The sequence below is a fragment of the Myotis myotis genome, unplaced genomic scaffold (assembly GCF_014108235.1).
Source record: "Myotis myotis isolate mMyoMyo1 unplaced genomic scaffold, mMyoMyo1.p scaffold_m19_p_39, whole genome shotgun sequence".
NCBI classification, from domain to species: Eukaryota; Metazoa; Chordata; class Mammalia; order Chiroptera; family Vespertilionidae; genus Myotis; species Myotis myotis.
Window position 1 is genome coordinate 57,479 of NW_023416345.1, and position 23,217 is coordinate 80,695.

The window sequence follows — 23,217 nt, forward strand, 5'->3', positions numbered from 1 at the left end:
CTGCTGGTCCCCTGGTTGCTGCTGGGAGCCGGGCCCCCCTCCCCCAGGGCTGTGGGGAGCGCCCCTGCGGGCAGGCCTGTGGGAGGACATGGGGCCGCATCAGAGGTCTCTCTCCTGGGAAGACGGGGTGTGTTCTGGCGGCTGCTGGGTCCCGCGAGCCCCTTTTCTTTCTAGGGTTGTCCATACACAACAGTCCGGTCCAGTCCCCCGGGTCCCTCCTCAGGGCCTGTGACTCCAGGCGGCAGCTCTGGCACCTGTGGAGCCCACGGAGCCCGCTTCCCGGGGGCCGGTCTCCTGCTTGGGGTGCTCGGGGACACCGGGCAGTCCCCCAGGGGGGCCGTGAGGCGAGGGGAGCAGGCCCGGCACACACACATGTGGCCGAGGCGTCCAGGGCTGCGGAGGACCATGGGCGCAGGGTGGGCACGGGCTCGGGGCGGGCCAGGCGCGGAGCCAGGAGCCCCTGCGTCCGGGGAGGGCACTGAGACCCAGCCTGGGCCCCTGGGCTGCAACCAGGCTGGGCTGGCACCGGCAATGCCCACGTGCTGTGGAATGACGAGCGGGTGGAGCGGAGTCCTTGACCCTGGTCTGGGTGACCCCCAGCACGATGTCTCCTGTGGAGACGGCGAGGAGGGCGGAGAGGGCCTGGGGGCGTCTGTGGCGTCTGCGGGCAGAGCGGGGACCGGGCCTGGACTCCGCTTCCCCTCCGGGTGCCGCTCACCACGGCGCCCCACCTCTCACGGGGTGGGGGCGTCTGGGACCCCGGACCGTCATGGATGGCGAGCTGACGGTGCTCGGTGCCCGGCCCTGCCCAGGACACGGGGACCAGGAGGGAGGCTGCCGTGGCCCCGGGCATTTCACCCTCAGACACAGCCGGCCCCGCCCGTGCGGACCACCCCTCCTGGGCACTGGCGGCCGCAGATCAGACTTTGCGAGACAACCCGTCCTCTCCCGTCCTCCCCCGTCCTCCCCCGTCCTCCCCTGTCCTCTCCCGTCCTCTCCCGCCCTCCGACCGGTGACAGGACCCTTTCCTTTGCCCAGAAGTGCAGCCAGATTGGAGGGTTAAGTCAGCGCAGACCGAGTAAGCGCAGGATGGGGGCGACACTGGGACTCCCCGAATTCTGCTGAGGGAGGCTCTCCCTCCGGCCCAGCAGATGCGGTGGCCTCTCTGAGAGGAAACCGGCCCGAGCTGGCGAAACGTGTCCCCGAAACAGGTCCGACCTCGGGTCCGAGAGCTTCGCCCGCACTGCGCGGGCAGCCTCCGGGGCCAGCACACCGCCTGCCGGGTCCCCCACCAGTTCAGCTTCCCAGGGCCCAGCCCAGCGGGAGCCCTCCCGCCTCCTCGACTCCCCCAGCTGTGTTTGCTCAGGGACACTCCTGCCTTCCTTCCTTCCTTCCTTCCTCCCTTCCTTCCTGCCTTCCTTCCTTCCTTCCTCCCTTCCTTCCTCCCTCCCTCCCCCCCTCCCTTCCCCCTTGCCTGTCCGCCCACCCACCTCGGTGCTCTCCTCCAATGCCCCCTGCAGGGGCCTCTCTGACGCCCCCTCAGCTACACGCACCCCCTGCTCCCCGCAGCACACACTGTGCATCCCCTGCTCTCGAATTCCAAGTTTGCGTTCACTTCTCTCACCTGTGTTAATTATTTTTATCCTCATCACCCACGGGGCCTTGAACAAACCAGGCATTCTGTAAATACCTGTTGTGTTTACAATTGAATGAAACCATAGCCCTGGCCAGTTTTCTCAGTGGCTAGAGCATCAGCCCTAGGCCCGAAGGGTCATGGGTTTGGTTCCCTGTCAAGGGGATGTACCTCAGTTTTAGGCTCGATCCCTGGCCTTGGGGTGCATGCGGGAGGCGGCCAGTGTGTCTCTCTCACATCGATGTTTCTCCCTTTGCCCCCTCCTTCCTCCCATCCACTCTCTCTCTCTAAAAAAAAAAATCAATGAAAAAAGTATCCTTGGGTGAGGATTAAAAACAAACCAAACAAAAAAATGAAATACCTAGCCCAGCGTTCTTTTTCGTTTAGTCCTCACCCGAGGATAGTTTCCCATTGATTGTTACGGAGCGTGGAAGAGGGAGGGAAAGACAGAAACATCGATGTGAGAGAAACACAGTGATTGGTTGTCTCCAGCACGAGACCTGACCAGGGCCCCGGGCCGGGAGGAGCCTGCAACCAAGGTAGGTGCCCTTGACTGGAATTGAACTGGGACCCTTTGGTCTGCAGGCCGATGCTCCATCCACTGAGCCAGACTGGCGAGGGCCCAATGTTCTAATAGTAGGCAGCAGACAAAGCATGAAATCGGGTCCGAGGGCCTCACTCGGCATCTGGACTGCCGGTCGGGGATTATTCACGCGTGTACAATCCGCCGCTCACCGCCGTGGTTTTGGCTAACTGGACTTGACTTTCCCCTTTGCCACAAGGCGTGGTAGAGGGTCCGGTAGACATGACAGGGCTGCGTTCAAAAAGGGCCTCATGCTGCTCGTCACTCTTTATTCGCAGGTGAACTCCAAGATGTCGCTTGTCACCATGCCTTTTTACCAAAGGAGACACAAGCACTTCGACCAGTCGTATCGCAATATTCAGACAAGATACCTTATGAACGAATATGCAGCAAAAATGTAAGTTGGAATTCACTGATTAGACCAGGGGTGGGAACCTTTTTTCTGCCAAGGGCCATTGGGGCATTTACAACATCACCCACGGGCCATACAAAACTATCCACTTAAAAATTACCTGCTCTCTTTGGTCAAACATTGAATAAACTCGCCCCTCATGCCTTGGCAGGGCCAGGCCACAGGACGTTGCAGGCCTCATATGGCCCTCGGGCTGGGCATTCCCCACCCCTGCCTTAGACGCATAGAACTTCGACTATGGGCATCCCACATCAGAGGCAGGGAGCTTTACCTGGTCCCCTGGAGCCTGGAGTGACGTGGTTGGGAGGGTCAGGGGTGGCAATGATCCCGGATGCCCTTCTTCAAAGCCAGAGGAGGATGTGGCTGATCCGCTGCTCAGGGGACTATGTGTGGAATGCTACATGGCATCCGGGTAGACCCTGGTAGAATTTGCTAAACCTGCTAGATCCTGCTAGATCCTGGTAGGTCCTGGTAGACCCTGATAGACCCTGGTAGATCCCAGTAGATCCTGATGGATCCTGGTGGACCCTCTAGATCCTGGTAGATCCTGGTAGGCCCTGGTAGCTCCTGGTGGATCCTGGTAGATCCTAGTGGACCCTGGTGTACTGACTCTGACCCCGGGTTAGATCGGGAGGGGTGGGGGCTTTTTAGGAAGTGCTCATTGACTTTATCCTTCTTCACGCATCTTCCAGAAGCGGAATTTAAAAAGCCACCAAAAAACAAGGGCAATGGGAGGGAAGACAATGGGAGGGAAAGCTGCCAGTGGCAGAGAAATTATGGGATGGCAGAGGAGCGATGGGTGGAAACTTGCTGCATGAATAGTAAATGTAACAAGGAGTGAAGTGACTCTGAGTCACTTCTGGGGTCAAGCCCCAAAGTCCTCTGGGAGTTTCTGAAGTCCGGCATCCTCAGGGGCCTGCAGCTCCCGCCCATGGACAGCACATCGGCAGCTCCAGGGCACTGATGGGAAGGTTGGGCTGCTGACCGGCAGCCTCCAGCCTTGGGTTCCTGCGTGTCACCAGCACCCTATATTTAGAAATGCCTGGGGTCCGTGGGTCCAGTTGCCATCCCCATAACAAACAAAGGCAAACACTCCCAGCCCCTCCCAACTGCGGCGGGAGCCTCAGATGCCTTCGGATATATATACTCCTGGGGCTGGGCCAGAGTGTGGGCACAGGCTGACACAGGGCAGGGGGTGGGGGAGGAGGTCCGTGTGACAGTGTCCCTCTGAGTGCGGGGAGCCGGGTGCAGAGGGATGTAGGTGTGTGTGCGTGCATATGTGTATGTGCACTTGTATGTGCACATGTGGATGTGTGTGTACGTGTGTACACACACACACACACACTGTGTAGGCCTGTGTGCGCATGTTTGCGTGTACCTGCAAGGGTGCATGCATGTACACACGTGAGAATGCACACGTGTGCACACATTTGCACATCTTCACGCACAAAGGTAATGTATCCGTAAGCATGCACACACATGATCCTGCATGTGTGTGCACTGCATGTACAGGTGCGTGCATGTGTGCGCATGTGTGTACAGAAAGAACAGTTTTCTAACACCCCCCACTTGCTCGCGTTCATCAAGGCGCTCGTCCTCCCGGTCGTCCTCCCAGTCGTCTTCCCAGCGATCTCTCACCGAGAAGTCGTCTTCCCAGCGAGCTGCCAGCCAGAAGCTGCTGTCACAGGGCGGCACGGTCTGCAGGCTCTGCGCCAAGAGGGTGAGCTCCGAGGAGGAGGAGAGCGAGCATGAGAACAAGAGAAGGTACGCCCTGGTCCCCTCAGGCCGCCTGGGTCACAGGTCGCAGTGCCTCCCACTGGGACGGGGTCCCATCACATATCCCCCGGCCTCGGGACAGGGCAGGAGAGAGCGCAGGATGGGCTGACAGGGAGCCTGGAGGACAGGCAGGCGGAGGTGAAGTCAGAGCCATACGGTCCAGTGTTCCTCTCGGCCCTGAGAATGGGCGCCCGTGGCCCGGAGTCCACGCCCCGAGCCCCGCGCCCCGCGCCCCACCCCCTATGCATGGTGCCTCTGGCTTTGGTCTCAGGTCTGTGGCCCACCGGGCACTCGGCCTCGCCACGCATGGCAGGAGGGTCACACGTGACGGCAGCAGCACTAAGGGTATGAGGTTGATTTTGAGTTTCCACCACCAGCCTCTTAGCTTGTGAATCGTTCCGGTCAGGGTGGGGGACTGAAGCAAGTCAGTTTTTCACAGCAGGGCAGGGTTCCACCCGCATTGGGGGCAGGGGTGGGGGAAAAGGAGGGGACAGCGGGCAGGGTTCCACCCGTGTGGGGGGCGGGGGAAGGAGGGGACAGCGGGCAGGGTTCCACCCACATTTGGGGTGGGGGGGTGGAAGGAGGGGACAGCAGGCAGGGTTCCACCCGCGTCAGGGGCAGGGGCAGCGGGGCTGTGGTTCCTCGCACTCCACATTTCGGAGGACGGGGCTCATGGGAAAAGGGCAGAGGAGCGAGACGGATTAATGAGAAGTCAGTGCAAACATCATCTCAGATCCCAGAGGGACAGGTGGGGATCCTCCTCCGATCTTATAGGATCAAAATAGTGACACCCCCGGCGGCCGCTTCCCGCCACACCTGCGTCCCCCTCCCTCCCCGCTGTGGAACAGGGGTGTTTTCTCTGCTTCTCTAAACACTTCACACCTGAAGGAGAGACAAGACGGTGAACGGGTTTCACTGTGAAAGTGGCCCTGAGACATGGAACCTGTGCCCGGCAGCTGAGAAGAGCCCGTATTGTTTAACATCCGACTCCTGTGTTTAAATGCCTCCTGGGAACACACGCACTTTATTGTAAAGTGAAGACTTCTTTTGTAGAAGGGTCGCCTCACCAGGGGTCCATTTAAAATCTGGGCTTTCTGCGTTGGATCATGAGAAAAGGGTCCCCCTGTATGTGATTGTGGGCACAGGGAGAGGACTTGAGTTTTATCATTTCAGTTTTACCAATTACACCTGCTGGGACCTCAAACGGATTATGAAAACTTCCCATGCCTCAGTTTCCCCAGGGGCGCAAGGGGAGGGTGGATGCATTGAATCCGAATGGCCGGTAATTCCCCGGGTTCCCTGGAACTCACTTTGAGGATCGGGCTGTTGGAAATCTTCCTAAAAAGCCTGGTGAACCTGAACATGTTTTATCTCTGGTGGTGGCGGTCCCCCCTCTGCGCCCAGCTGTCTTGGCAGGTGTGGTCCAGGCAGGTGCGGTCCAGGCAGGTTCGGTCCAGGCAGATGCGGGGGAGGCAGGTGGCGGGGAGGCAGGTGGGGGGAGGCAGGTGCAGGGCAGGCAGGTGGGGGGAGGCAGGTGCGGGGGAGGCAGGTGGGGGGGAGGCAGGTGCGGGCCAGGCAGGTGCGGGGGAGGCTTAATACACCCTGAGGCCCCGTGAACGAAAGACAAAGGGCGCTTCCCGCGTGAGACAGCCCCTGGCCAAGCGCTGGCCTTGCCTCCCCATGACCAGGCCCTGCCCATGTCCTGGGGGTCAGGACTGTCCCTCCTCCCTCCCACAGGTACGAGTCCCAGGTGGCCTTGTACGGGGAGGCCAAGCGGGAGCGCTTCCTGCGGGAGCTGGCGGGGCTGGAGGACAGCGTGCACCTGGCGCGCGCCCAGGCGCGGGAGCAGCTGGACCGATACGCCCTGCAGCAGGCGGTAGGCGGAGGCCGAGGGGAGCAGGGGCGGGGTGGGGAGCAGGGGCGGCGGGAGGCGGCGGGGGGCGGGGGGCGGGGGTGCGTCCGTCCGCGGGGCGTCGGTGGCCTCAGGGCGGGGCCGCGCTTGCCCACGCGTGTCCCTCCGCGCTGACCGGCCGCTCCCGCAGGCGGAGGACTCGCTGGCCTGGGAGCGGCACGTGTTCGAGGAGCGGATGAGGCGCGCCCCCGAGATCCTGGTGCGGCTGCGGTCGCACACGGTGTGGGAGCGGATGTCCGTGACGCTGTGCTTCACGGTGCAGGGCTTCCCCACGCCCGTGGTGCAGTGGTGAGTGGGCCTCCCGGCCGCGCGCGGGGCTCCAGTGGGGGCAGCGGAGCCGCCCAAGAACACGCCTGCCCCGCCACTGGCTCGAAACCCCGTGGGAAGCACAGGAAGAAACTCGGGGCCCTGGTGAACGTGCGCGCCCCCCCCGCCCCCCCCCCCGTCCGAGGGAGAGGGACCCCCGCCTCTCAGGGCTTTTTCTCTGAAATGAGCCCTCGGTGCGAGGCTGAGGGGCCGGCTTCCGGGCCAGGGTGGGGGTGGGGGGGGGGTCAGGGTGGGCCCGCGGCTGTGCCGAGGCGCAGGGAGGGGGTCTGGGGCCGGGCGACACCGTCCGTTTACTCTCCGAGGGGAAGGACACAGACCCGATTCCCACCAGAGTCCAGGACACCGGGGACGCCCTCTCCCAGGCCGAGCAGCGCCCACGCTCGCAATCAGCACAGGCCCTCTGTCCTCACAGCAGCGGACATGTGGCCCCGCGTGGTCCTCAGCACCCCTCACCCTGCGCCCGTGACACTGAGCGTCCCCTGCAGAGGGGGCGGTGACACCCGAGGAGGGGGCACAACCCCAGCCTCCTCGCACTAACACGCGTCACCTCCTTCAGGTACAAAAACGGCACCCTGATCAGCCAGGCGGCCGAGCCCGGCAAGTACAGGATCGAGAGCAAGTACGGTGTGCACACGCTGGAGATCCACAGGTGAGCCATGTGCACACGCTGGAGATCCACAGGTGAGCCGTGTGCACACGCTGGAGATCCACAGGTGAGCCGTGTGCACACGCTGCAGATCCACAGGTGAGCCGTGTGCACACGCTGCAGATCCACAGGTGAGCCGTGTGCACACGCTGCACATCCACAGGTGAGCCGTGTGCACACGCTGCAGATCCACAGGTGAGGGCCATGTGCACACGCTGGAGATCCACAGGTGAGCCGTGTGCACACGCTGCAGATCCACAGGTGAGCCGTGTGCACACGCTGCAGAGCCACAGGTGAGCCGTGTGCACACGCTGCAGATCCACAGGTGAGCCGTGTGCACACGCTGCAGAGCCACAGGTGAGGGCCATGTGCACACGCTGCACATCCACAGGTGAGCCGTGTGCACACGCTGGAGACCCACAGGTAGGAGACCCCAGGTGGGGGCCGTGTGCACACACCAGCGCTGCATAGGTGGGGGCTGAGGCAGGTCAGTGTCCCAAACCTCAGGGCAGGCCGCTCTCCATGGACGCACGTCCCAGGCAGCATTGCTGGTCTCTCTGAGTTCGTTTATGTGGCTCCTGCTTCAGGGTCAGGTAGAGCCGTGGTCGGCAAATTGCGGCTCGCAAGCCACATGTGGCTCTTTGGCCCTGTGAGTGTGGCTCTTCCTAAGCCTTAGGAGTACCCTAATTAAGTTAATAACAATGTACCGACCTATATAGTTTAAGTTTAAAAAATGTGGCTCTCAAAAGAAATTTCCATCGTTGTCCTGTTGATATTTGGCTCTGTTGACTAATGAGTTTGCCAACCACTGGGCTAGAGGGACGCACAGTCCCCAGCCCCTCTGGGCTCCACGTGGGAACAGAGAAGCCGTCTCAGGGGAGACGGGTCCCAGGTGCGCGGCTGCGTGAGGTGTGGAAGGCCGTGCTCACACCTGGGTCACGCGGGCTGCGTCTTGTACCAGGTTGAGCAAGACTAAGCTCATACCCTTCAAAGACGCAGGACCTTAATGTTTTCCTCATGATAAGTGGAAAAATGTAGAAAGGACAGAGAAGTAAAAGAAAACAAATTATTCGCACTGCTCACACCCAGCGGCTTTGCCTTTTCCCTGACACAGCACGCAGGTCTCGGGCTTTTAAACTAAAGTGAGGTTCTCTTGTTCTTTTTAAAAAAATATTTTTATTGATTATGGGAGAGAGAGAGGTAGAAACATCAGTGATGAGAGTCAAGGATCGGCTGCCTCCTGCCTGCCCCCTACTGGCAAAGGAACCCAAACCCAGGCCTGGGCCCTGACCTGGAATCGCACCGTGACCTCCTGGTTCACAGGCGGACACTCAGCCACTGAGCACACAGGTCCTCTGTGTGCACAGTCTTTATTTTGTACAAAAAGGTCACAACATTATGCAGTTCACCCTTTTCTTCCCCCAATCCCATTCCCATTCTCCACAACTTGACTGCTTACCGTCCGGTAATTAAGACAAACACTGCGACCTGGGCTGGGCCCCATTGACCCATGACCCTCGGTCACAGTCGCGAGCTCCTTTTGTCTGAAAATGATGATCGGAGTTGAGTCATAAAAACGTCAGCTTCTCCGTTTGCGCAGGAGTTCCTGTGAGACTGAGATAAGAACACGCATTTCACATGTGTTATATAAATACACGGAAATCGTGTGCGTAGTAAGTTCTATCAGACCCTTTCCAGGGAAAGAGGAGGGTGCCCGTGCAAATAATTCAGGCAGGCGTTCGAATGTGTGGTTTTATGGATTTTACTAGAGGCCTGGTGCACGAATTTGTGCATGGGTGGGGTCAGCCCAGCCAGCCCCGATCAGGGCCAATCGGGCCGGGCCAGCTGGGGGAAGGGACGTGGGAGGTTGGCCACCGTCCCCGCCCCCTGGCCAGACTCCTGGTGGAGGGGACAGTCTGCCTGTTAGCCTTTTATGATACAGGATCATCCTAAAGTTAGAGCGGTGACTGTCAGACTTGGGCTCAGTTTAGACTTCTGGGTGGGTGCCCCTCGCCCACCCCCAGGGCCCCATCCCCATGGAGGCGCCGTTCCTCAGCCCCGAAGAGCAGGGCGCCCGCCAGCCCCGGCCCCCACGCCCCCCTTCTGGGTGTGACCCTCGCCGCCTCCTCCAGTCAGGTTCGTCCTGCAGCCTCGCGCTCCAGGGGCTGCAGGTGCTGAGCCCGCGAGGATCGTTCCCTGTTTCTCTAGTGAACGCTTCAGAGAAGCGGGGCCTGGCCTCGTGGCTGAGGCACTGGCCACAGAGGACCCAGTGGACGCCGGGAGCGGGTGCCAGGAGCGTTTTAGATGCTGGGGACCCAACCAAGACCCTGACTTGGACGTCTGAAAAAATTTTTTATTTCTAAGTTTCAGAGAGGAAGGGAGAGGGAGAGAGAGAGAGAGAGAAACATCCATGCTGAGAGAGAACCATGGATCGGCCGCCTTCTGCACGCCCCCCACTGGGGATCGAGCCCACAACCCGGGCCTGTGCCCTGACCGGGAACCAAGGCGGTGACCTCCTGGCTCCTGGTCGACATCAGCCGCGGAGCCACGCTGGGCCGAGCTGTGGTCTAACAATTGTTTTAAAAAGGAAAGCGGTTTCCCTCTCTCGAGTCTGATCGAGTGGCCTCCGTGCAGGGTGGCCTGGGGGCAGTGACGGCCGAGGGCCCGTGGGCGGCGGCTCGGACCCCAGGCCCCCGCACCGGGCTGTGCACGGCCAGCGCCTGCTCCAGGGCCTTGGGCCGAGGGGACCCCGAGCCGAGCTCTCTCAGCCGCGCTCTCGTCTGACTTGGGGTGTGGGTGCCTGTGACTCCGCTGCAGAGAAGGGCCGGGGCCGCGTGGGGCCGTGCTCGGCTGTCACCCTCCGGTGCTGAGCCCCGTCATCGGATCGGAGCGGCTCAGGGCCGGGGGGGGCGGGGTGCGGCTGAGGAAGGAGCCTCCTGCTCCAGGAGTGACCTGTCTCCTAGGAATGTCCTTTGGCCGGGGCCCCGGATTCCTGAAGCGCTGAGAGCAGCGTGGGGCCCGCCTCGCCCCCCGGCCGCTCGGACTCCGGCCCAGACGGGCGCCAGGCGCTCACAGACTCGCTCCGGGACTCCCAGGGCGGGTTCTGTTTCTCCACAGAATTTTAATGCTGTTCTCACGCTCGGACGAAATGTCCAGGACGGTCTCGCCTGTGTTTTATTTGGAGCTCCCTCCACCTCCACCCTCACCCCTACCCACTCCCACCCACTCCCCCTCCCACTCCCACTCCCACCCTCACCCCCACCCACTCCCACCCCATCCCCACCCACTCCCACCCCCACCCCCACCCACTCCCACCCCCACCCTCACCCCCACCCACTCCCACCCCCACCCCCACCCACTCCCACCCCCACCCACTCCACCCTCACCCCCACCCACTCCCACCCCCACCCACTCCCACCCTCACCCCCACCCACTCCCACCCTCACCCCCACCCACTCCCCCCCATCCCGCCCACTCCCACTCCCACCCACTCCCCCCATCCCCGCCCACCGCACCCCTGCGGAGGAAGGCCAGGCTGACCCTCTTCCTAGGTGATATTCTCTATTTTTAGGTGGTGATGTTCAAATTCTAACTTGAGTTAAATTTTAAAGCCGCCGTCGGCATCCAAGGCGAGGTCCCGGGCCTGACGAGCAGGAGGGGGTCTGGGCCACATCCACCGGTGTCTGCCCTCCTTCCCGGGACCCAGACGTCAGTGCTCTGCCCACGGGGGGATCGGGGCTGCACCCGGGGACTCTGGGGGCCCGGGGCCCCTTGGGAGCCTGTCCAGCCCCTGCCTGTCCTGGGGGCCCGGGGCCCCTGGGGAGCCTGTCCGGCCCCTGCCTGTCCTGGGAGCCCGGGGCCCCTGGGGAGCCTGTCCAGCCCCTGCCTGTCCTGGGAGCCCGGGGCCCCTGGGGAGCCTGTCCAGCCCCTGCTTGTCCTGGGGGCCCGGGGCCCCTGGGGAGCCTGTCCAGCCCCTGCTTGTCCTGGGGGCCCGGGGGCCCCTGGGGAGCCTGTCCGGCCCCTGCCTGTCCTGGGAGCCCGTCCAGCAGGGAACATGACTCGCAGCTGTCACCGCCTGCCTGCACTTCACACGGCGCTGAGGCTGGGTGGCCTCGGAGGGGGGAAGCGCAGGTCCCACAGTGCGGGAGGCATGTGGCCAGCACCCCCGTCCCCAGGTCACCCCGTCCCCCCGTCACCCCGTCCCCCCGTCACCCCAGGGCAAGGTGCTTAGTTAAACAAAGTGTCCTCAACGTCCGCCCGGCCCTTCCCACTCCCCACCCTCCCGGCAGCCCTCCCCCTGGGCTCCCCCTGCACCGCAGTCCGAGGGTGTGGGCTCCCCTCCGCGCAGGTGCGTTTATTTATAACCGCCCATGACCTCTGGCCTAGAGAGGTCACGCCCTGCACAAGTTACCAGAGCCTCCTGCTTGCTGTCCCAGCAGCCCCTGCCCTGGGGCGGGGTGGGGGGGGAGGCGGGGGGCGGCAGGCGGGGGGGCGGCAGGCGGGGGGGCGGCAGGCGGGGGGCGGCAGGCGGGGGGCTGTGGCCTGTGCAGGAGCCGGCGGGAGCTGAGGGCCCACAGAGGCCCCGTGGCAGGCTCAGGAGGCCGGGCTTTCCAGCTGCTGCCCCCCAGCTGGGCCTCCTCAGCCCAGGCGCTAATTGGGGAGCTCACAGCGCTGAGTGTTAGGGCCTCTCCCCTCTTCACGCAGAGTCAGGTGAAAAGCAGGTTCAATCCCCGGGGAGCTGCGGGGCGGTGGGGGGTGTTGGCAGGGCTCCTCCTGGCTCCCTGCAAGCAGCTCTCTCACCTCACGCCCGCCCCTCGCTCACCCGCGGCGGGAGGGGGGCCGTGGCACCGGAGCAATGGGTCCGCGTTCTCAGAGCTCCGGGACCCTGTATCGCGGGGGGGGGGGGGGGGGGGCGGGAGGCTGTGAGGAGAGGGAATTCAGTGGATGCTTTTCAATGAAGAACAGGCAAGAAACATACAGCCCCGGCCTGTGCAGTTCAGTGGATAGAGCGTCGGCCTGCAGACCAAAGGGTCCCGGGTTCGATTCTGGTCAAGGGCACGTACCTTGGTTGCAGGCTCCTCCCTGGCCTGGGCCCTGGTCTAGCGTGTGCAGGAGGCAACCAATCAATGTGTTTCTCTCACATGGATGTTCCTCTCTGTCTCTCCCTCTCTCTGCCAGTCTCCCTAAAATCAATGGGCAAGTATCCTCACGTGAGGATTAACACAAACAAACAAAAACTCATTAAAGTTGCAGAGCATTTTCAAATGCATGGTTTTATTTAATCACCAAAGTCCCCTTAGTGAAGTGAGGTCCTCAGTAGGTGTATTCGAGCAGCTTAAGAAACATACTGTTGCCAAAGCCGGTTTGGCTCAGCGGATAGAGCGTCGGCCTGCGGACTGAAGGGTCCCAGGTTCGATTCCGGTCAAGGGCATGTACCTGGGTTGCAGGCACTTCCCCAGTGGGGGATGTGCAGGAGGCAGCTGATTGATGTTTCTCTCTCATCGATGTTTCTAATTCTCTATCTCTCTCCCTTCCTCTCTGTAAAAAATCAATGGAATATATTTAAAAAAAAAAAAAAAAAAAAAAAAGAAACATACTGTTTAGCCCTGGCCAGCTTGCTCAGCGGTTAGCGCGTTGGCGGCAGACTGAAGGATTCCTGGTTTGATTCTGGTCAAGGGCACGTACCTCGGTTGCAGGCTCCATCCCTGGCCCTGGTCAGGGTGCATGTAGGAGGCAACCCATCACTGTGTCTCTCTCACATCCATATTTCTCTGTCCCTCTCCCTTCCACTCTCTCTACAAATAAATGGAAGAAATATCTTCGGGCGAGGGTTAACAAAAGCAATACGTACTGTTGGTCCTATATAATAAAAGGCTAAAATGCAAGTTGTCCCCTTGGGAGTTTGACCAGGAGATTGCTCACTATGACATGCGCTGACCACCAGGGGGTGGCGAGGAACATGGAGGGTGGCCAGCGGCGGCAGTGGCAGGGCACTGAGGGAGTGAAGGAAGGAGGAGGCCGGGAGGCGGGGGAAACTGACTGTCCCTGATCGCCGGCCAGGCCCAGGGACCCTACCCATGCACGAATTTCATGCACCGGGCCTCTCGTTTGTTACGAAGTCGGGCCCGGACCTTGCCAGGTCTGTACTGAACACCGGGTCCCGGGACAGAGCTGGCGTTGTTCTCAGGCACGTCTTTCACGAACAAAGGACCGAGGCCACCTGGCCGCTTCCCAGGACGCTGTGTTCAGAGGCAGGTCACCTGCTCTTATGGAACAGCTGACAGTCTGGCTTTTTCTCTCCAAGGGCAAACTTTGACGACACCGCCACCTACTCCGCCGTGGCCACGAACGTGCACGGGCAGGCGTCCACCAACGCGGCCGTGGTGGTGAAAAGTGAGTGAGCACCCGGGGACGGGGAGGTTAAGGGGGGCACGCCTCCTCGCCCTCGGGCTCGCTCTACCCATCACCCCGTTGCCTTTCAGGGTTCCGAGGGGAAGAGGAGCCGATCCACTCCATGGGGCTCCCGATTGGCTGTAAGTTGACTCTTTTTTCCTTTTGGGCAGAAAAATATATACTGACATAGCACGTGGTTTAAAAAATCTTTTTCTTTTTTTTTTTTTACCATATATATTTTTACTGATTTCAGAGAGGAAGGGAAGGGAGAGAGAGATAGAAACATTAATGATAAGAGAGAATCATGGATCGGCTGCCTCCTGCACGCCCCACACTGGGATCGAGCCTGCAACCCAGGCCTGTGCCCTGACCGGGAATTGAACCGTGACCTCCTGGTTCATGGGTCAACCACTGAGCCACACCGGCCGGGCTAAAAAATTATTTTCTAGAGGTCAGATTTTTTAAAGTTCGAAAAGCTCTCTACGCTGTATCATCTGCTGGTGCGTGCTCCGCTGCCGTCCTGTGGGGAGACGCTGCACTTTCAATCGGGAAAAAGCCGAATCCAAACCCTTGACCGGCAGACCGGGGCCGCCTTCTGAGTTTAAGGATAGTTTCCTCTTTCCGCAAGCCCCGGGCCCCGGGCGCACTGGTGAGGGGCAGCGGACCCAGACCCTGAGCGGCGCCAGGCCTGCCTGGACGGCCACGGGCGAGGCCCACGCGTGGACACACCTGCGCCTCCGCCTCCCGCCGCCCGTCACTCGCGGTCATGTGCTCCCCTTGGCCGCGCCAGCCATGCCACAGGGAAGGGCCGCGTGTGTCCCCGTGCCGAGCCCGTGAGCCCTGCCCGCCTGACCCTTCCCTCCGCAGTGCCCCTGCCGTCCGTGGTCCCGTACACGCACTTCGACGTCCAGTTTCTGGAGAAGTTCGGGGTCACCTTCCGGAGAGAAGGCGAGACGGTCACGCTGAAGTGCACGCTGCTGGTGACGCCGGACCTGAAGCGGGTGCAGCCGCGCGCCGAGTGGTACCGGGACGGTGAGTGCGGGCGGCTGCCGCCTGGGGCCTCCCTCCACCGGTTAATCCTCAGCCGATGATGTTTTCCCCTTGATGTTGAGAGAGAGTGGAAGGGAGGGAGGGAGACACAGACAGAGAAACGTGGATGTGAGAGAGACACATGATTGCTTCCCACATGCACCCTGACCGGGGCCGGGGATGGAGCCTGCAGCCCAGGCAGGTGCCCTTGTATGGAATCGAACCCGAGACCCTTCAGTCCACGGGCCGGCACGCTATCCACTGAGCCACACCGGCCAGGGCTGGGAAACCACATGATGTGGGACTCACCTTTCCCGCCTGCGTGGACCTTTGTCCGTGCGGCGGCCACTGCTTCCCCGTTGGTGCCTTGCTTTCTCGTGGCTCTTTGCAAACCCGGCTCTCAGGTCGTGGAGCCCAGGGGTCCGTCCCGCGTGGGCACGGCGGGCGCGCGGGCCCAGGCGCGAGCGCTCCAGTGCCGACGCCCTCCCGCCCTCGCAGACGTGCTCCTGAAGGAGTCCCCGTGGACACAGATGTTCTTCGGGGAAGGCCAGGCCGCGCTGTCCTTCAGCCAGCTGAGCAAGGACGACGAGGGCCTCTACACCCTCCGGATCGTGTCCCGCGGCGGCGTCAGTGAGCACCGCGCCTTCCTGTTCGTCAGAGGTCGGTGGGCTCCGGCCGTGGGCGATCCGGGGGCCCGTGGGGGGGGCTCAGGGAGATGCAGGCCGGCGGGCGGGACGGGGCGATGGTTCACTGTCCCATGGCTCCCCGAGCTTTGCAGGAGGTTGAAATGGTCGGCTCCGTGTCAAGAAGCCCTGAGCTTCTAGTCGCTGGGGACGGAGCAGGTCCCGTGCCGCTCAGGGCGGTCGCAGCCGAGGTTCCGATGGGCTCGGGTTTAGACGAGGAAGTGGACTTGGCACCGAGGTCTGGGCGGCTCTGTGGCTCCCACCGCCGCCGTTGTTCAGCTGCAGAGCGGCCCCCACCCCCGCACGGTGGTCGCCACCAGCGGGATGATCGAGCGGGTGATCGAGCGGGTGATCGAGCGGGTGATCGAGCGGGTGATCGAGCGGGTGATCGAGCGGGTGACCGAGCGGGATGATCGAGCGGGTGATCGAGCGGGTGAACGAGCGGGTGATCGAGCGGGATGATCGAGCGGGATGATCGAGCGGGTGATCGAGCGGGTGATCGAGCGGGTGATCGAGCGGGGTGATCGAGCGGGATGATCGAGCGGGTGATCGAGCGGGTGATCGAGCGGGTGATCGAGCGGGTGATCGAGCGGGGTGATCGAGCGGGATGATCGAGCGGGGTGATCGAGCGGGTGATCGAGCGGGTGATCGAGCGGGTGATCGAGCGGGTGATCGAGCGGGGTGATCGAGCGGGATGATCGAGCGGGTGATCGAGCGGGTGATCGAGCGGGGTGATCGAGCGGGTGACCGAGCGGGATGATCGAGCGGGTGACGAGCGGGATGATCGGAGCGGGTGATCGAGCGGGTGATCGAGCGGGTGCGAGCGGGTGATCGAGCGGGGGGTGTGGATCGGCGGGATTGAGCGGGTGATCGAGGGTGATCGAGCGGGGATCGACGAGCGGGTGATCGAGCGGGTGATCGAGCGGGTGATCTGACCAGCGGGGTGATCGAGCGGGTGATCGAGCGGGTGATCGAGCGGAGGGCGGCCCAAACATTGGCTCATAACTTGCTGCAAACAACTCGAAGTTTCATGTTCTCTACGGACTTTGAAATGCCAAAGCACCCGCCGTCCACCGCCGCGTTTCCCGGGTGCCCAAAGGCTACATTGTTGCTATTGTTTCTTCTGTGAAATGTTTTTCCTTTTTTTTGTTTTTGTGTTTTTAGAGAGAGAGGAAGAGGGAGGGAAAGACAGAGAGAAACATCGATGTGAGAGAATCACATCGATTGGTTGCCTCCTGCCCGAGCCCCGACCAGGGCCCGGGCTGGGGAGCAGCCTGCAACCGAGGTACATGCCCTTGAGCAGAATCGAACCCGGGACCCCTGGGTCCGCAGACCGACGCTCTATCCACTGAGCCAAACTGGCCAGGGCCATTTTTTTTTCTTTAATCCTCACCCAAGGACATTTTTCCCATTGCTTTTTAGAGAGAGTGGGAGGGAGGGGGGAGGAGGTAGAGAGAAATATTAATGTGAGAGAGACACATTGACTGTTTGCTTCCCGCACACAACCCGCCTAGGGCTGGGGATAGAACCTGCAACCCAGATATGTGCCCTTGATGGGAAGCGAACCTGATGCTCTAACCACTGAGCCATGCCGGCCCGGGCTGTCCCCTGAATTTTGACAGCACGACATCGTGTGGCAGCGTGCCTTCCAGGGGCAGCGACCTCCGCTCTGGGTCCAATCACGAGAACTCACAGAGTTGAGCACGTTACAGAGGACAGACAGACGGCGCTGCGTTAGAGAATGCCTAAGTGTGTCGACATGGCCTGTCCCCCGTCCGTCACAGTCAGCGATGCTCAGCCCCTGGGTGTGAGGGTTACACAGGGGCCCGTCAGGCAGCTGGGCGTCTGAGCCTCTTGGTGAAGTTGTCCTTGGGCTTTTTAATTCTCTTTTTATTATGTTTTTATTGATTTCAGAGAGGAAGGGAGAGGCAGAGAGAGAAACATCAATGATGAGAGAGAACCATTGACTTGCTGCCTCCTGCACGCCCCCCACTGGGATGGAGCCCGCAGCCTGGGCCTGTGCCCTGACCAGGAATCAAACCGTGACCTCCTGGCTCATAGGTCGACCTTCAGCCACTGAGCCACACTGGCCGGGCTCAAGAGGCTTTAGAATGTCCCCGCCAGGGACTCTCATCACAGGCCACCTCTCCTCTGCCTTCCCCCCCACCAGATGCAGACCCGCTGGTCACAGGGGCTCCGGGCGCGCCCATGGACGTGCGGTGCCATGATGCCAACCGAGACTACGTCATCGTGACCTGGAAGCCGCCCAACACGACCTCTGAGGGCGCCGTCATCGGCTACTTCGTCGACCGGTGCGTGTCCGTTGCGCTCTTACAGGGCGGGAGTGTTCCTGAAATGTTCCGTGAAATACACGGACAAGATATTTGGGTGTTTCCTACACTCGGCTCACGACACCATTCTTTAAATATGTTTTTAAAATTCATTTCAGGGAGGAAGGGAGAGGGAGAGAGAGAGAAACATCAATGAGGAGAGAGACTCATGGACAGGCTGCCTCCTGCACGCCCCCTACTGGGGATGGAGCCTGCAACCCGGGCCTGTGCCCCGACGGGGATTGAACCGTGACCTCCTGGTTCCTAGGTTGATGCTCAGCCATGGAGCCACAGCATTTCCCTCTCCCTGAAATGAGTAAAAACATGTAAAAAACCCAAACCCGACAAAAACACAGACTCGGCTGCAGCAGGTTAGCACCTGTGGGTCAGAGGCCTTTCATCAACAATGCTGCCTCGTTAGGAAAAGAGAGTGGATTCCGTTTGAAATGAAGATGCAGCCCTGACACGAGCTGCTCCAAAGGCTGGTTTTTCAACATCATTTCCCCGGGAAATCCGACGAGAAGTGTTGGCACTTGAATACCAGCATCCCCGCCTCCGGGAAACGGAGGGCGATCATGCCCAGATTTCTGGTCGGGACTTAATGTTTTCTTTTCTTTTTGGTTGATCTTCACCTGAGGATATGTTTTCATTGATATTTTAGAAACAGTGGGAGGGAGGAGGGAGGGGAGAGAGAGAGAGAGAGAGAGAGAGAGAGAGAGAGAGAGAGAGAGAGAGAGAAACATCGATGTGAGACACATTGATTGGTTGCTTCCCCACATGCCCTGACACGGGCACAGTATTGAACCTGCAACCCAGGTAAGTGCCCTTGACAGGGAATCAGATCTGCAGCCCTTTGGTGCATGGGCACGCTCTAACCACTGAGCACACCGGCCAGGGTAGGATGATGTTTTCGGGAGACTTCCAAATTCCACATGAGAAGCCTGCTAGAACAATCTGCCTCACTGTTACTGGTCCCCCTTTGGGCCGCAGGGTGCACGACCGTTCCCCCTCTGCAGCCTGGGCAGCAGACGGGCCAGGGAGCTGAGGGCACCTGAGATTTTGTGACGTGAGTTGTTCAAGAGCTACCGAGGGCGGAAGGGTCTGAGATCTGAGACGATTTCCCTAGGAGTCAGGAACTGATCTGAGCCTATATATTACAGAGGCTCGGGAATATACTCGATATTTCCTAAGTAGCTGTCTTTTAACATTTATTTGTGCTGTTTGTGTAAATCGATATTTGATGGCGTCCTTTTTGCCCATGTGAGATCTTTGCCTGTTATAATTGTTATCTATATGTATAAAAGCTTAAGTGACAGTTCAACCATTCCACCGGTAGCTGTGACACACACTGACCACCAGGGGGCAGCCACTCAACTCAGAGGCATGGAAACATGGAACAGACTGATGAATCTCAGAGGGAGGGGGGAGAGAGAATGGGGGAGGGGGGAGGTGAGATTAACCAAAGATCTTGTATGCATACTAGAGGTCCGGTGCATAGATTTGTGCACTGGTGGGGTCCCTAGGCCTGGCCTGTGAGGATCTGGCTGAAACTGGCTCTCCAACATCCCCTAAGGGGTCATGGATTGCGAGAGGGTGCAGGCCAGGCCGAGGGACCCCACCAGTGCACGAATCCATGCACCGGGCCTCCAGTAGAGTATATATGTCTCAATAGGTGTACACTCCCATAGACTCATTACGCTGATGTCGTTGTTACTCTTGACTCTTTTTTCTTTGAAGGTGCGAGGTGGGAACTAACAGTTGGGTTCAGTGCAATGACTCCCCCGTAAAAATCTGCAAGTACCCCGTGACGGGGCTGCTAGAAGGGCGGTCGTATGAGTTCCGCGTCAGGGCGATCAACAGCGCTGGCGTCAGCCGGCCATCCCGAGCCTCAGAGGCTGTGGCTGCCCTGGACCCTGCTGACCTCACCAGGTTACAAGGTGGGTCCCTAAGAGGTCAGGGTCCCTAAGATGTCAGGGTCTGGCCAGGACTGGGGCACATGGGGCTGTGTTGTGTGATTCGTCCTTTCTCCCTACCCCCGGCGGTGTCTGAGCCTCGAGGACATGCTCATGGGTGGGGAGGGCGAGAGAGGGCCGTGGTGTCCCGTGGTGTCCCGTGGTGTTCCATGGTCTCTTGTGGTGTCCCGTGGTCTCCCGTGAATGCCCTGGGGAAGCGGGGAGCCGGGCCATGGTTTATATCTCAGTTCACCTTCCTGCCGCCCTCCATTGGAATCCAGTTACCTGGGCTCAGAATTAGGCTTTGCCAAGCCCACTGAGGGTATAGTTTCAACATACCAGGAGCCAGGTGTTGAAACCAAGCCACTCTATTTTGGAATTTTAATTTCACACAATGCAGGTTCCCCAAGGGGATGGGACCCTTAGTTATGCTCTTAAGGGAGCCCCATGCATGTCCCTTACCTGCATGGCCTCTCACGCCCACTGCAAAGAGCAGAGAAGCGCTGAACATCGTCCAGACCATTTCCACAGAGGCAGCTCTGATGACCTCAGGGCAGGGAACACGCCGTCATCATGGAGCAAAGGCGATTCGTGCCTCATAGGCAACGAGGGAAATGGTGCTTTTTAAAATATATTCTATTGATTTTTTACAGGGAGGAAGGGAGAGGGACAGAGAGTTAGAAACATCGATGAGAGAGAAACATCGATCAGCTGCCTCCTGCACACCTCCTACTGGGGATGTGCCCGCAACCCAGGTACATGCCCTTGATCAGAATCAAACCTGGGACCCTTCCATTCCACAGGCTAACACTCTATCAACCAAGCTAAACCGGTTAGAGCAGAAATGGTGATTTTTAAATATTTTTATTGATTTCAGAGAGGAAGGGAGACAGAGAGAGAGAGAGAGAGAGAGAGAGAGAGAGAGAGAGAGAGAGATATGTCAGTGATGGGAGAGAATCATTGATCAGCTGCCTCCTGCATGCGCCCTTCTGGTGATGAATCCCGCAACCCGGGCACGTGCCCTGACGGGAATCAGACCGTGGCCTCCTGGTTCATGGGTCGATGCTCACCCTCTGAGCCTCGCCGGGCGGGGGAAATAGTGCTTTTTAGAGACCCTTGGCTGTCAAATTTAGCGTCAGCCTTTCTCTCTGCAGCCGTCCGTTTGGGGGAAGATAAAGAAATTGTGATCCTTCAGGATGACCTGGAAGGTAAGTCGCTCTCACCCCCCGGGACTGGGCTGTAATTCGAGGCAGGAGAGGGGGGAAGCAGCGGGTGACAGGGACACCCTACAGTAAGTGTGACACCTGTGGGTCAGACCTGCAGGCTTGCGGCCTGGGGAAGCTGAAAACAACACAAGACAGAACGCGGGAGTGAGCCTAGGCGTCCCATGTGGCCGATCGTGGGCACGTGTGTTATGTGGGTTCAGGGCGCATTGCTTTGGGGACGGGGAGAAGCAGCCAAACCGGCCCGAGGCTTGAGGACCGGGAGCCGGTTCCTTCTCACACGGCCCGTGCCTGGGCCAGTGCTCAGCATTGTCCGGGCAGCAGGTTCACGTCTCTTTCACTAACGGACTGGCCTCAGCCCTCCCATCACGTCCCTGTTAGATCCTGCGAGTGCTTCTCCACATCCTCCCGCAGCCGCCGAGAAGGAGGGGCTCGCGTTATCGGTCCGAAATCCAAAGATTTCAGTTGGGCCCATAATCAGAGGACAAGCGGGAACATTTAATAAAGATAGTTGGTTAACATGGAGCCGCCGCCTAAGGAGACGCACTTCGAGCTCCCCTCCCAGTGGCCTCGGGGGAGTCCGCTGGCTGGCTTTCCTATTTGCCCCCAGCGGTGCTCGGGCCGTCCCTTCTCGAAACCACGCCCCAGAGCAGCCCGGGCTGCGGTGGTTCCTGGTGGCCCATCCCCACCCCACGCCCAGCAGGAACCCTGGCCGCTGGCTGGCTCCTTTCCTGGGAGCTGGTTCGGGGCAGAGCAGGAATGTATGGTCTTTCCCGGGCCTGCCGCTCGGCTCCGAAACAGTCCGCTCAGCGTGCCCACTCCCCTCAGAGAGGTGGGCTCCTCCGTGGGCCTCGCCCGCGCTCACCGCTGTCTTCCCCTCCAGGCGACGTGCAGATCCCGGGGCCGCCCACCAACGTGCACGCCTCAGAGGTCAGCAGGACCTACGTGGTCCTCAGCTGGGAGCCCCCCGTCCCCCGGGGCAAGGAGCCCCTGACCTACTTCATCGAGAAGGTACGGCTCCCCTCCCGGGACCACCCATCGCTGCGGCCGCTCTGTGCCACGTGGTGGGCCTTGGAGACGGCGGCCACCGAGTGCCCGCCACACAGCCCAGCACGCCGCAGGAGGACGCTCCTGCCCGGCCCACCTGCGGGTGGTGAGCAAGGTCCCCTCAGCCTCCGGGGACTGGCCAGGCTCGGCCCCCCTCTCCCACTGTGAGCAAGCCCGCCCTGTCCCCCCCACCCCCCGTCAGGAGGCTGAGTCCCCACCTATCGGGAGGCACCGGACTAGTCTCCCCCCAAACTGCAGGCTGCCGGCCCTGAGGGTGATTTGTTCAGAAGCTGTGTGGCCACTGGGTGGCGACGTGTAGAGGGACTCCCACTTCAGGTGGCCGCAGGTCAGGCAGGCCTAGCTCTGGACAGAGAGAGAACCAGCTGGTGGCCCCGGCCAGGCTTTCTCAGTGGTTGGAGTGTCCGCCCATGGACTGAAGGTCGTGGGTTCGATTCTGGTCATGGGCGTGTACCTCGGTTGCAGGCTGAGTCCCCCCTCTGGTTGGGGTGCGTGTTGGGAGGCAACCAGTCAATGTGAATCTCTCACATTGATGTTTCTCTCCCTCCCCACCCTCCCTACACGCTCTCTAAAAAACAACGGGAAAAATATCCTTGGTGAAGATCAAAAACAACAAAAAGAAAGAAATAGCTGGCATGTTGTGGCCCTGGAACACACGTATCATGTGCACCCACACATGCATATACACCCATGCACACACAGACACACATGCACACACAGATGCGCACACACATGCACATGTACCCACAGACCCTCAGGCACACATGCACCCATAGACACACATGCACACACAGACACATATGCACATACAGATGCACATGCACCCATAGACACACATGCACACACATATGCACATGCACACACAGATACACACACAGACACACATGCACACACAGATGCACATCCACACACAGATACACACACAGACACACATGCACATACAGATACACATGCACCCACAGATACACACACAGACACACATGCACATACAGACACACATGCACATACAGATACACATGCACACACAGATGCACACGCACACACAGACACACACGCACATACAGATACACATGCACATACAGATATACCCAACAAAGCATACATCCTCTCCACATGCCGTGCATCCCGTTTCACAATCACCTGCCCTTGCACTCGAAGCACAGGTGTCAGCTGCTGCCGTGGCGGGGGCCGCCCTAGGCTGGGGGCTGCCTCGGCAAAGCCTCTGCCGTCAGGAGAAGCTGTAACTGTGTCTG

The 23,217-nt window shown here is 60.2% G+C and overlaps 1 protein-coding gene across 2 annotated transcripts in view; it reads left to right on the forward strand.

The window, feature by feature from the left end:
- The window catches only part of MYOM2 (myomesin 2), a 54,099-nt gene that overhangs the window by 2,546 nt on the left and 28,336 nt on the right, over window positions 1-23,217 (forward strand). Inside the window, exons 2-14 of one of the 2 annotated variants that reach the window (XM_036303912.1) lie at window positions 2,495-2,613; window positions 4,216-4,392; window positions 6,142-6,280; window positions 6,447-6,604; window positions 7,200-7,292; window positions 13,594-13,682; window positions 13,772-13,822; window positions 14,550-14,714; window positions 15,210-15,371; window positions 17,565-17,706; window positions 19,462-19,661; window positions 20,831-20,884; window positions 21,783-21,910. In XM_036303912.1, coding sequence (XP_036159805.1) covers window positions 2,507-2,613; window positions 4,216-4,392; window positions 6,142-6,280; window positions 6,447-6,604; window positions 7,200-7,292; window positions 13,594-13,682; window positions 13,772-13,822; window positions 14,550-14,714; window positions 15,210-15,371; window positions 17,565-17,706; window positions 19,462-19,661; window positions 20,831-20,884; window positions 21,783-21,910 — 1,665 coding nt within the window. In that variant the 5' untranslated portion in view covers window positions 2,495-2,506. Of the gene's footprint in view, window positions 1-2,494; window positions 2,614-4,215; window positions 4,393-6,141; window positions 6,281-6,446; window positions 6,605-7,199; window positions 7,293-13,593; window positions 13,683-13,771; window positions 13,823-14,549; window positions 14,715-15,209; window positions 15,372-17,564; window positions 17,707-19,461; window positions 19,662-20,830; window positions 20,885-21,782; window positions 21,911-23,217 lie in introns of those variants that run through there. The other variant, XM_036303913.1, reaches the window with a different exon arrangement.